Source organism: Camarhynchus parvulus, chromosome 9, assembly GCF_901933205.1.
Source record: "Camarhynchus parvulus chromosome 9, STF_HiC, whole genome shotgun sequence".
In the NCBI taxonomy this organism is placed as follows: Eukaryota; Metazoa; Chordata; class Aves; order Passeriformes; family Thraupidae; genus Camarhynchus; species Camarhynchus parvulus.
Window position 1 is genome coordinate 8,941,554 of NC_044579.1, and position 14,278 is coordinate 8,955,831.

The 14,278-nt window shown below is 43.3% G+C and overlaps 1 protein-coding gene across 1 annotated transcript in view; it reads right to left on the reverse strand.

Moving 5' to 3' along the window:
- The window catches only part of DIS3L2 (DIS3 like 3'-5' exoribonuclease 2), a 179,647-nt gene that overhangs the window by 65,657 nt on the left and 99,712 nt on the right, over positions 1 to 14,278 (reverse strand). Inside the window, exon 12 of the mRNA XM_030954141.1 lies at positions 5,800 to 5,912. Coding sequence (XP_030810001.1) covers positions 5,800 to 5,912 — 113 coding nt within the window. The remainder of the gene's footprint in view (positions 1 to 5,799; positions 5,913 to 14,278) is intronic.

Consider the following 14,278-nt stretch of genomic DNA (forward strand, 5'->3'; position numbering starts at 1 on the left):
TTCTCATTGTTTACCTTTGTGAAGAAGCAATAATTGCCCTCTAAAAACCACTACATTACTCCTCTAGTTTATTTTGAGTGGCAACATGGAATGGTGCTTTTCAGAAAAACACAGAGAAATGCTCTACTTGTGTGCCATAAAGTAATTTAGCTATCTAATTTAGTTTCCATTTTGACTGCTCTGTGTGCCAGTCTGTAAATATAGGACCAGCAGGAAGCTGACTGACATACAAATCCCAGCTCTTCCAAATTCTGACACCTATTTAGTGATTTCACAGATAAGTTTTTCTACCTGGAGGCAGGAGAACCACTGTTCTTCAAAACAGTATGAAAAAACAGTGTCAGGTGCCCATTTTCTCCTCAGGTGCACACACTTTACACTTACCTTTTGCTCTGAAGGAAAGACTTAAAATATTTAATCACATTTGTGGTTTGGCACCAGAAAATGACTATAAATCTCTTCTAACTGCGGTGCACACTAGTGCCAAAAGGTTAACTGCATGGTCTGGGGCTCTCAGGGAGTCACACCATGAATCAGCAGCCCTGGTTCTCCTGGAAGGTCACAAGGGCACAGCCTATGATAAGCTGTTTCCCACAGCACAAAGCCGCCAACTCTGTTATTGCAGTTGCGAGCAGAGCGTTAACAATGCTGCTGCATTCATAACTCACTGCGCCGGTACGTGAGCTTGCCCATGCTGCCTGCAAGGACCCACAAGGGTATAAATTCAGTGTAAGTGATGCCAACCCATAGCAGAAAAGAGAGAAAATAGCTTTATAGACTCAGAGAAATCCCTGCCTGCCCAAGATCACCCATGACCACCTTAAGACCCCGAAGTTCAGGTCACAGTGAACAAAGTGCTAGTAATTTAATAAAAGCTCCCATGCCCTTTCCCACCCAAATTAAAAGCTGCTTTTCTCTCTCCCCCTAGCTTTGATAATCTGATAATGGTCTGTACTTACTGAATATTTGTGTGCCTTTGCACATCCTCTTTCCCTTCACATCTCCTGGAGCAATACCAGTTTGCTAGAAAAATGCCTGCTTGGAACACGAAAGCCCATGCTCGCTTTAAGTGTACTTGAGCAGGATTAATATCCAATTCAAGAGGCTGTAATTCAATGGAAGAGCTTTCAATGATGTGAAACACAAGCAAAGCTTTAACTCAGATCATAATTACAGCACGAAACACTCACCAAGCAATTAGCTGTAACAAATCTACTGTTAGGGAAGCATCAGCCTGTGTTACCTCTTGTTTTACAGGAGAGAAACTTTAGGCGAAGTAACTTAACCTAAGCCATGGAGGAAGTCTCATGGGAGAATAAGAATGCAATCAACCTTTTCCTAGGCTCAGCAAACACGTACATAACATAACCTGACCTTGCACTGAAGGTATTTCAATTTATTCTACCTTACTGAATTAAAAGAAACCTGTTTCCAACACCACAACAGTCTTGGCTGATTGCCTCCTGCTTTAACATCATGATTCCTCTTCACCCTCTACATGAAGTATAAACCTACTGTCACAAGGCACAGGAGTTTAAGTTATAAATACACATTTCCTTTTTCCTTAACACGATACAGTCACAACCTGAAAGGATTCCCAGTAATTGCAAGCCCAGCATTTAACATACAAAGATGTCACAATTGTGTCACACTCAGAGAGCGAGATGTTCCAGCAGTGATCCCAGGGGCTGCCCAGAGGAAGTCTGGCAACAGGATTATTTCCATCTCTTTCTGACAGAGACACGGGATGAGAGATTTCCCTAAGCACATCTTTAATGTCCAGATTTGCAAAATACCAGAGTTGTGTAGAATTGCCTTGAATAATCCAGATGTTGCCCGGCACCTTTTTAATGCTCTGCCCTGCCCGTGACTGTCTGCCAAGAGCCAGCAGTGGCTGCCAGCTGTCCTGTGGAGTGCCAGGGCACACAGGAATCCAGCCAGTGAAATGCTGCTGAGGGATAGCACCTCCAGTGGGAAGTGGTTTCCTTGGCAAATTGCTACAGATGTGCCTATGTTGGGGATCATCACATCATTCAGCTTGATTTTACTGCAGATGGAAATCAAGTCACCTGGGCTTATACAGGGGTCATAAACCTGGAATAAAGGGTTTATAAATGCAGCTGAATCTAGAAATGCAGTTGGAGAGGCCCAGCAGGGCTAGGCAAAAAATTTTTACAATGTAAAAAAGGAGCTACACTCCCCAGGAAATCCTTTCTAATGAATATGTCATAGAAACCAGGGCTTGGGTGGTGAGAGCTTGTTTGGTTTTAATCCCCCTCTATCACTCAGGCTAATAAAAGATATCATCTCTCCCCACAAGCCTAGCAGTGCCCAAGAGATACTAGAAAGGGCACTTCTTTGAGTGGAAGGTTGATATCAATGCTGGCAGCTGCAGGTCTGCATTTCAAATCAAACCACAGAGAGAGGATTTCTCTCTCCCTGTTTCCAAGTCCTAAATGCAAAATCTTCAGCACTACTCTCAAGACTAAGTTGTCCAGCACTGCCTGACAGCCTGCTCCATGCTACTGGTTCTCCCTGCAGGCAGCCCCATATCCCAGAAAGCCAAAGCAATGGCACCACTGGAAAACCAAAGTGAGAGAGGGCACTTCTGGGGCTGGGGGGAAGTCCTACACACCATCATGCTGGCATTATAAAACAGAAGCATCTGTGACCATGGCTGGTCACATTGCTTAGCAGCTGGCTCCTCTGCAGGGGAAGATCCAAACCCCTGCTTGTGAGAGCCCTGGGGTTTGTTTTGTTTTGTCTCTTCAATTAATAAAGTGCTTCCAGAAACCAAATGTGAGTTTCCAATCTCAGACTCATTCCTAGGGAGCTGGGCAGGGGAGGGAGCAAGCACATGCATGCTGAGATGATAAAAGTTCTTGTTCCCTATAAAATCAGAAACATCTGCTGCAGCCAGGACTAACTCACTGGCCAGGTTCAGAGCAGGTTAGCCCAGAGCAGCTCTGATCAGTGGACTCACTGTAGCAACTTTTCAAAGAACAGAAGGGGAAAACTGGTCAGCCAACCAAAGGGGAAAAGGAACAAACCCTGGTCAAGCATAATCCCCTATCTTCACAAAGTTACATGAGCAGTTTTGCTCCCTTCAAACTTCTTTCTGCTGGCATCCTGCTCTGGCTGCCCCTTAATTCTTGGGTGGTTATGACCACCACTGACTCCCAAGGTGATCCTTCTCCCACAATCAATCCAATGGGGAGGGACTGTATTAACCAAGAGTTTCCACTAGAGCTGGTAGGAGAACGCTGAAGTTCAGCAGTGGAGTGGGCTCAGCAAATCTCTTGCTTGTACACTAAAAGTCACTCAAAGGAAATAGGCAATTTATTTATGAGCCAAGATTTCTCCTCAGGAGTTGTATCAACACTTCCATGAATTCAGAGTTCGAGCAACTCTTTGTTACTCAGCCTGAAATTATCAAAATATCAACACCCTGACAACCTGCTGGTGTCAAAAGTGAATGTCTTGAAGTCCTTGGACTCAACATGAAGACAGGCTTACAGTTCTGATCTTTGATCTCCAGTGTAAAACAGGACCAGTAAAATATTATAGGGATTTATGGCTGAACTCTCACTCAAGCTGCTTCACACCTAAAATAACACTGTGAGATGTGCCAAAAAAGAGGAAACTGTTTAGGTTTTCTTGCTTCTTAAAACCTGATACATTCTCATTTCAAAAGCTTTTGACTTGCATTAAATAGACCACTAGCAATTACACAATAACTCCCCTTCTGATTCAGGAAAATTAAATATGTGGCTTTATTTAACTTCTTTTGGAGAATTAGCAAGGTGCTAACCTCTCGCAGAATCACAGCTGTCTTAGGAAACAGTTTCATCAAAGGAAAGCATATTTTCTACAAGAGTCATGCTACCATCTTGTTTCAGACAGCCTGGCTGTATTCCTTTGCCCATCCCCTCGCTCCTTTTCATCTCTTGCAATTAAAATATTTAAAATTTCATCATCTAACCTAGTTTGTTATTTTTAAAACATGTTTTCAGCAGGGCAGAAGTGTGGGTAAAACACCAAACCTGACGGCTGGGCCATAGTAGGTGAAGATGAATTGAAGATTAGGGGCAGCAGATAACTTATGCTGGCATTGCACAGGACTGGCAGTGCTGCAGGGAAAAGGCACTTTGAAAGAAAATTCAATTAGCTTCTGCATCCAACTAGATTTTCATGAAAAATGTCTCCTTTCTTTATAAAAATCTTCCTTCTTCCTTGACTAAAAGAATCACATGGCCACAAACCACCAAATTTTGACTTGGAAATGCTGCCACAAGATCCTCCTGGAGTACAGTTTTGCTGCCCCCAGTGACATCCCCCTTAGGCCAGCCCACACCTCCCATCATCGAGTCATCCGTCAGAGGGGGAAGCCAAGGGCTTATCACTGGAGAGACTGCAGGATTGGGAAGACTGGTGCCAGAACTGCTGTTTCCATGAGATATACTATATAATATTCCATTGCTTCCCACTTGTGGAGAACAGCAAGCACAGGAACTGGGCTCTCTCAGCACAGAGCAACTGTGTGCTTTTGGTGTCAGTGCCACTGACCTGGAAGGGACACTTTGGCATTGCTGTCACAGTGGTTCCACAGGGAGCTGAAACCCACCAGACTCCCTGGGACCCCCAAAGCTGTGCCTTGCTGCTTCTACCCAAAGAAAGCTATGGAACAGCTGCTAAAGGTAAACAGCTTGATATCAAACCATTCCTTTGACTCCACTAGTGTAACATAAATCATTTTATCATCCAGAAAGCGAAGAGAAGACACAGGAAGCTACTGAAACAAGCATCGTTACAAAAACCTCCCCAGATAACAACCCTGGAAACATCCAGGAAGGGAAGGGACAGGAAGAATCACTCCTAATCCTGAGTACCAAGTAGGACATGTTTATTTATTATAGAAAAGATGTCCTGTCATTCCAGAAGGGGCTGTGGAGACAAGGACTTCAGCCTGACTGAATGGGAGTGTGGGGAGAGGCAGATAATTCTGCCCCATGAAACTGCTTCAACTCTCCATGCAGATGATGCCCCAAGCCTGCACAGGACACTGACAGCCAGGTTTTCCAGCTTCCACATGCACACAGTGCCAGTGGTATCTGATGGTCCACAAAGTGTTTCTTCATATTCAACTGAAAATGAGACAGCCACAAAGCCTACACATTTCCTTTCCAACAATGTTAAACCTGAACCTGTTCATTTGTAAAGCTTAGAAGTCAACTTTAAACTTGAGCTTAACATTTGATTTTGATAAGCTAAAATCAGTATAATTTCAAGCATCTCTTCATTGCATGATGAAAAAACACCATTCCTCCATTATTTGGGATATCCAGATAAAGTAAGAGTGTGAACCTTTTGTTTTACCTCAAGATGTATGTTTGTTTGTTTGTTTGTTTTACATCCTACTCTGACACAAATCCATTTCTCTGAGGCATTAGCTGGACTCTTGGACCGAAGACAAGACAAAATCCTCCACATCTGCCAATCTGAAGGTCCCAAAAGCAAACCAGAGGAGCCAGCTTGGGTGGGTCAGGCTTGGCTCAGGTCAGCACTGACCAAAGTCAGAGGGTCACAAGCTGCTTCTCCACCCCAGCCTCTCACCATAAGCTCCAAGGTAATGAGAAGCTATACCAGCTTCTGTGTTTCCATGAACTTATTCATTTTTGTACATGTCCTGCAATAACAGTCAGATTTTGATTGTGAGCTTTTGAAAATGAACCTTGAAAATGAATTTATGGTAAATGGAAGGCACAGTCATCAGACAGACAAAGGAAAAGCTGTCCTTACCTTCTGCACCAGATAGACACTGGTGGCCCTTTCACTTGCTACTTTATCCAGGGCTGTCTCTTCCAGTACGAAGTAGCTCACATCTGCAATGTGGACTCCCACTTCCAAGTTCCCTGGAATTGCACAAGAAAGTCAAGTAGGCTGTGAGCAGAAATGAACTGATGACATATTTAACCCTGTCTCCTCTCCCACTCCCCCAACCTTTTTTCTTTACACTGAAATCTCACAAAACCAATACTTCTTTCCACTTCTTCCACCCGGGATGAAAACCGTGGTCCCTCAGGACACTCTCAAATTCACCACCACTGTGGCTACAACATACAAGTGAATGTACACAGAAGTGAATCCTCAAGTATAGAGGAAATGTGAAAATCCTTCAAAATCATGTGGATAAATCTTTCCAGTTAGGAGCTTGTAATAGTGAGTCCAATCCCCATCCCTCCACTGCCAGACAACACATGAAAGAAAGATGGAACCCCACCTCACAAGCACACAGGCAGTGCAGGATCCCATTTCCCTGGTATGGAGCAGTCAGTCCCACACACTTTTGGGTTATCAGAACTGCACCAACCTGGTTGAGCCTGGTTTGCTGCTGGGGGCATGGGAAGTCTTCAATTACTTTGGATCAGGCTATGCAGAAGTGCAGCTTTCCACCAGAAGATTATTTCCACCATTACCCTGCCTTTCCTTCAGATTTGGCCTTTTATCCTTTAATTATAGTCCAGTTTAAAAGCATCTTAAGTCAAAGTTAGGCTGCAGAGGAGCACTACTGAGGTTTATCATGAGGTTTTGGCAGTAATTCAGATTTGGAAGTAGTGATCATCCTCAGCTTTGGAAGTAATTAGCACCTGGGTCCAAGAAATTCGGGTTTGCTAATCCTCAAAGCAGCCTATTGACCTTTGTTTTCTCTGGAAGGACTAGGCTGGATTTGAGGTGCTTATTTGTAGAATAGTTCTAAGTGCAGTGGGTTCCTAATTATAACACTTGGTTCTTTAGAGGAATTCACTAACTTCTTGGTATCTATAAATATTTTTTCTTTCCTTAATTTTTTTTAAGAGACAAAGTAATAAGATCCCACACTGGTGACAATCCTGTTTATTTATACACCTTGCAAAGAACATTATCAAAGCCCTTCTCTTGAGTGTCACGTTTTTGAAGGATAAATGGTTCATAGCTGTTGTCATTAAGCAGTACATGTGCCTGTGTGCCCTTCTGATGGATACCAGAACAGGATTTCAGCAGAGTAGGAGTGGAAACAGATGAGGAGGAAGCACGAGAGGGTTCAGCCTCCTATTAGTGGGAGACACCCAGCCCACTGTGGCCCAGCTGGGAACTCAGGGAAATGAGTAGCAGCCCACCCTGCAGAGCTGCCTGACTTCATAACAATTTAACCTCATTAAGCCATGTTTGCACAGCACTGTGAGCACGTAAAGCATAACCTTGCTTTTTGAGCAGTCTTTGTGCACTCGACAGAGCACAGATGTAAAGGCAGCAGAAACACACACAGAAGGCAGGAGGGATGGGGTTTAGATGTGCCCACATAATCTCCAGCCACTGGAAGGGCCTGCAGAAACTAAATATGATGGCAGCAGGGAGAGAGGGCAATAATCCCATCGCACACCAAGGGACAAATTCCACCACTTGTCAGGAAGCTGGGAGCAAACACTGCAGATTAAATGGTTCACCTCAGAAAGCTGCCTACAGCTGTGCTGTGATATTATCACATGCCTTGAAAGCTGCTCTACATGGATTAGGCATCCAAGCCTGAAACTACTTAGACAGTAAGTCCTAGACCAACAGTTCAACCAACAAGTTTAATATTACACACGCTCGAAGCCAACACATTCAGAAGGTAAAAAAATATTGAATACTTTGAAGTCAATATTGTAACGTATTGACCCTGCAGGCAAATATTGACTAAAGGAAAAGGAGAGGGGGTCATTACATCATGCCTTTAATCGCACTCTAATTCAATATGTGCACTGTTACATACATGAACTTTTTGTCCTCGATAGAAAATCGACAAACCAAGAAAGATCTCATTGCATGAGATAATAAAACATGGAGCCAGCCAACGAAAACACACTGAGCAGAGTTAAATTTCATTCAGGTTTCCCACCAGAGCTTCTAAAAGCCGGGGCCAGAGTGAGCCCCTTGCTTTTGAACTTTTAATGGAAATTCTATCTAAATATTTTCTTACATACATTGACATAATGCAAACTGGCAGCTCTTGGGTTTGTCTTGCTCATGTATGAATCACCCTATCTCCCTCACCCCCAAAATATTCAGACCAAGAGAACTTGAAGATACAGCACAGTGCTCAACCAATCTGATTTCTCTCAAATCATTGCTTTTGAATGTGCTAGACAAAATACCAGCCTAAGCCTGCACAGAAAGACCTGCCTGCTGCTCTCTCCCTGGTTTATTTGCTAATTAAAGTGAAAGAGCATTGTGGATAGAGAAACACTATTCACTAGAATTCTGTTCCAGGTCCACAAACTGTTTTTCTACTGCCATTAATTTTTATGACAAAGTCACAAAAGGAACATTTCACACTGTAAGTCTCATGTTATTTCCCAAGGAAAAAAAAAAAGATAAAAAGTGGCCTGAAAGGGAAAGTGAATTTAACCAGGAGTCATGGAGTAAAAAAGTCTTGTCAAAGAGATCAGAGGGAAGGGGTAGAGGGTGGACACCACATGGTCCACACACCATAGGCCACTACACATGGTCTACTTGACCTCCATTTTGTTGAAAAAAATATGCTTTTCCAGCAAAGAGAAACTACAAACCTTGCCATGTAGTTCTCCATTGTGGTAGACTTTTTATATCCTAAATTTCTTAGAGAAACAAGTACTTTTACAAACTACAGATTTTTTTCATCCCAAATTCTCTAACAGGGAACTTAAAGCTGCACAACAACTCCTTATGCTAGGTATACACTACCAGTATAAGGTTAAGGTTTTTTAAAAGGAGTTTACATAAAAATGTACAGAAGATTAAGCCAGACACTTCATATGCTGCTATTAAAGCAATAGCTGCAGGGAGCATCTACTGCAATGAAAAATGCTGAAGGCACTTGGATGGCTTCTTTAACTCAGGATCTCAGGGACTCTTTCATTTAAAATGATTTCATCTGAAAGTGGATGCAAAACTGTCGTGCCATTCAAATTCTACCACTGCAAAGCTGCTCTTGGGAGATGTTTAGCAACAGGGAATGCAGTTTAGAAGCAAGCAAGGCATGTTTTATTCACCAGCTGAGCCCTGTAAGCTCCTCTCTGCAGCCACAGAGATGGAGACAGGAGCATTGTCTGAAATCACACCCCAGCACTGCAACACCCAGTGAAGAGGCCCTTGGCAATGAGGAGATCTCTTGAGATCTGCAAGCAGAAAGGGAAAGGGATGGGCACTCAGCCACTCAAACCCCCCCAGACCAATGCTCTGTGCCACAGGGACAGGACTTGTCACCTACTGCAAACAACACAGCTGTGATGCCACAAGCAGAGAGGACAATTTCCCTTTCATTTACCACCCTGTGGCTGAGAGAATGGCAGAACAGAATGGACTTGTGTCTCACCAACTCTCTGGAAGCCTGAATCCCCTTCTTGGAGCTCACCAAATGACAAAGCCATGAAAGGCAGTTCTCCCCCAGCACAATGGGTACACAGTTGTTTTGGAGAAGGTTCAGCTCCTCAAGCTGAGGATCTGGCTTGTTTGAACCCACCCCAAAATCCCCTGTGCGTCAGTATGATGCTAATATCAAAGGAGAGCAGTGGCACCTTGCAGAAGAACAAAGAACAGGCTGTTTCTTTTTTTCTGCTGATGATCTCATTCTCTATGACAAAACAGCTCAGAGAACTTATTTCCTTCTTTATTGAAAAAATTATAAACAAAAAGAGATTAGTAAGAAGGAGCTGGAAGAGAAGGAAAAGGCATTTTCAGCCTGTAAATGCTTCATAAGAGCTGTCAACCCAGCAGGTCACATCAAGCACTTGCCCCTGGAATTAGAAAGTTGAGTTGAATGCATTTGAACAGTATGTGAGGGAACACACTGGAAGCAAATCCCTCTTCTCTGTCTTCAGCAACCCTACTCAGCCATAGCACAAATCCAGAGACAAAGCAATTTCACTTCAAACCCTAGCATATGTGGATTTTAGGGCCATATAACTGAAAAACACAGCTCTTCAAGGATAAAACATCAGAAAGTTTTATCAGAAAGTATTTCTCTACCATGCAGACACTCCCCCATTTATTTCCATTTCACCTTCAAGCATCATCATTCTCAGGAGGGAAGTCAAACATGAGCAAACGTGTTAAATCAACTCAAAATCAAATGCCAGGGTTTTTGGTATATACTGTTTCCCACACTGTCTTCACCCTTCAGTGAGATACAGAAGAGTTCAAAGCAAATTGCAAAGTGTTTGCTCTATCCAGAAAACAGCCAACTACCCACCTGCTGCCTGCAGTTCAAGGCAGTCCCAAGCTGTTCCCTGGTTAGACCAAACTCTTGCAGCAAATAATTACAGCTCTTTCCCATTCCACAGCCCTGGGGGTTTCATGCTGCTGCTCTTATCTGCTAAGCAATATTTAGCACCTTGCAAAAGTATGAAAAACTTGCATAAAGAGAGAGAAATGAAGCCTTTAACCTACATGCACATTTTGGTGCTATTGGCAGTGCTACAGAAGATCAGGAGTCTTTATCAAGGGGAAGGACAGAGTCTGCCACAGAGGGTCACAGTTACAGAGGGGACAGCCAGAGGGGCTGCAGACCATAAAGGGTGGACATAAACCCAGTGTAAGCTGCACTGAAGCACAAATTGGCACCAAGACTTGGGGAAGCTGCTGGAACCAGGAAGGGGCCATCACAGACCTTTAACACACACCTTTAAATTAATGACATGACCCAAATATTTCTGCTTCTCTTTGGCATGTGTATGAACACATACACCTCAAGGGTTATAGAAGTGACGATCTTGGGATAGAGAGAGAAGAATTGAGAGAAAAAAGAATGACCGATTAGGAGAGAAGAGCAAGTGGGAAAGCAAAGAAAGTGCAAGATGGAGAAGTGCAGGAGAAGAGTTTAATTAAAAATGAAAGTGGAACCATGGCAAGTTTTTTATCTGCTCTGGAGTCTGAAGACAAAGGTGGGTGGCTTTAATTCTCAGCTGAGGTTACTTTTCCACCAAAGGAAGCCAAGTTGTTGTTCAAAAAAACAGACAGTGTGTTTTACTTATTTTAAAATAACAAGGAAAGTGCTTAAATTTCACTTGTGTGCCCTAGGGCCATTTTGCTTTTTGAAGACACAGTGCAACTGAGCATAAACCCATTAACTTGTTTACCAAGAAACCAAATTTTTTAAATTATCACATGATGGCCCTTTAGCCAACTGAAATGCAACTAATTGCACCCTTTTTGGGCAAGCAATAGTTTTTTCCTTCTCTCGGGCAAGAGGATCAGATCCTGTATCTTCAGAGAAGGACAGGTCCCCTGGGCACAGAGCAGCAGCTTTTCCATCCAAACATTTCCATCCACTTAGTAAATGTTACAACAACTTCAAAACTGAAAAACTGTCTGCCCAAACAAACAACAAACACCTCTAAAGGGTAACAATCAAAAAAATGCTGCATGCTATCAAACCCCTCTGCCACTGGTTTGTGTGAAAAATGTCCCTCAGAAGCAACCAACTTCACCTATCAGTGACAGAGAGACTTAGACCATCAGGAACAGCCTGGCCAAGGTTTCAAGAAATTTCAACTCTTCTTTGAACTATGCTTGGTCACTTTTTTGGGGTCTGTAGCGCCTGGAGAGGTGGCCAAGGTCAGACCCTTAACATTCACATGGCACACTGTGGGACATGCACGGTGTCAGCATCAGGCATGGCTGGGTCTGGGCTTTGGCTTTGCTCCTTAAATCACAATTAAAACCTTCAATCTTCAGCCTCTCCTTGAGGAGCCAGGCTGATGTAAAGATAATAAAACCTGTGACTTTTCTCATTTAACTACTCAAATTCAGGAGCTGGGAGATGGACCAAATCCCCAACATGAGCAGAATTGAGAATGGCCCCAGTTACTCCAAACTGAGAAACAGCATGAAATTACAAGAGAAGGGAGGAAAAAACCCAAAAACATCTTTACATGTTAACTCTCCCCATACTGAAATCTAGGCACTTCCTCAACTTTCACAAGCATCTAAGAAACTACGGACAGGAATGGTGACATTGCAGCGATGCTTTTAGCAGTTCTAAGAGAATCAAAAAATATTCAGAGTTGTTCACAAAAATAAACCAAAACAGGGTATTTGTTACTTTTTTTTCTTCTTTAAGTTAAAAGGTCAATGCTGGACATCATTGAGTTTAAAATCCAGAATAACATGATTCTTGAAGTACTGTTTTACTCTGGTCAGCAACTCTGACCTTTGGCCATTTTGTCCCTTGCATCAACAGAGGCAACTACAATTGTACAAACCAATTTGTACTGGCTCTAGGTGAGGTCCAAAACAAAACCCATCTGTTCATTAAGTGCAGCAAAGGACAAGCGAAGATGAAAAGCTGAAATATTTTCTAGACTTCTCCATGAGCCATCAGCAATCCTTAAAATAGTTTCAGAATTATGAGACTATATCTATTACTAAATTAAATTCTGGAAGCAGGTCTTTCATGTGAATTGCATAAAATTTTTGTCTGCAGCAGCTAATAAATTCAGCAATGTCTGAAAACCACCTTATATAATTTTAAAGCCACATTTTATACCTCAAAACAAAGCCAGGACACCTTCACAGGGTGGTACTTCATGTGCTGTGCACTACAGAGCCCTGAGTTTTACACACAGACCAGCACAAGCCCCTGTAGGAAAGGTGACCCCCCCACATCTGAAGGGGATGCTCAGAGATGGCTCTTGGTCAGCATGAGGCTCTCTCAGGAGATCAGGAAGGTCAATCCTCCCACGGGAACACAGGGCAGATCTTTGTGCTGGTGGTGTTCTCCAACTTCCAAACTCCCATGAGCTGGAGACAACGATGCTGGCACCAACCAGCTCCAGATCTCACAGATGGTATCACATCACCAGGCAGAGTAACACAACGAGCTGCTTGATGAGCAAACAGACATCAGCTCTTCATCACCTTGTGACAGAAGATGCTGTCACCCAGAAGGCACCTACTACCTACACCTGTCCTGAAAACTACCTTAAAACCTGATGCAATAACTCTGGAGAAGAATGAAAGAACTCTTCTGTGCGAGCACTGCTATGGCACCATTAAGTTGGATACTTACACGAGGAGGGAATTCTCCTGAGGGAAAAACACTAAATTCTCAGGACAGAATTCACACAGCGTGCACAAGATAAAACATTTAATTGCAGACTGAAGAACACAGGCAATGATATCCAATAGAATAAGCACACTGAGTAAGGATTTTTTCACACTGCTGAGCAAGACACAAGCAGGAAAATACAGACACAAGTGGGGCACAAGTATTGCAACAGTAAAAATCAGGAAACAGCACAGAACAATTGGGGACAAACAGTGTAATGATGGAAAACAAAGGGAATGTGATATTCCTTTGATATATCAAATGTGTCCATTGGAAGACTGAGACCAGACACAGTGGTTCCAGCAGTGCCTGTGTCCCACCTTCTGGCCATGCAGGTTTTGTCCCCATTCCTGCGCTGGTACCTGATTACACTGCAGAGGTTCACAGCAGAGCTGGTTTCCACTGTGCCTGCATGAGTGATAAACAGACCTTGTGAGGTGACAAAGCCAAAAGTTCCACTATTGTAAACTGCATCGATTTCTTTGCAAGACTCAAGGAATGAGCAACTTAAGAGAAGCTGCAAACCCCAAACACATCAGATTTATCCACTGAATGCCATTACTAATTATATGGTCACATCTGGGAGAACCTCTAGATGACTACTTAAAACTTAGACCCAGCATGAATCTTTGTCATGCAGACTCAAATTCAACACCTGGAGGATGGATCCTCCACCCTTCATCAAGACAAGACGTCAAGACATCAGCACACAGAGGCAATGGCTGTGCTGCTGTGACTCAGATTCCTGGCTCAGAAAACAATCTCTGCTGGTGGGGAAGACTGACCAAGGCAGACTGTGCTGAGCTCTCTCAGCAGCCTCTCAGCAGTGAGGTTTGCAGCCAACATGACGAAGGTAAAAGGACAATTTCTGGTATTCACATCATCAATTGTTTGTATTCCAAGACTGATTCAAGAGGCTCTATCAGGAAATCAGCAGTCTTTGAATTTAAAGAGATGGGAAGTGACACCCAGCAGCTTTGAGATGTATTTTTGGGTGTAGGATATCATCCTGTTCCTGAAATGAAGGTTTAGAGTGGGGAGGGACCAGCCTCTCTCTACTGCTAGGTCAGTCCCTTTTGTGATATCTCTACTGTACTCAGTAATCCAAGGCTGAGTGAGCATTCCAGGCATTCAAAGAGACCTTGGGATGTAGTGCTAGGCCAAACACATACA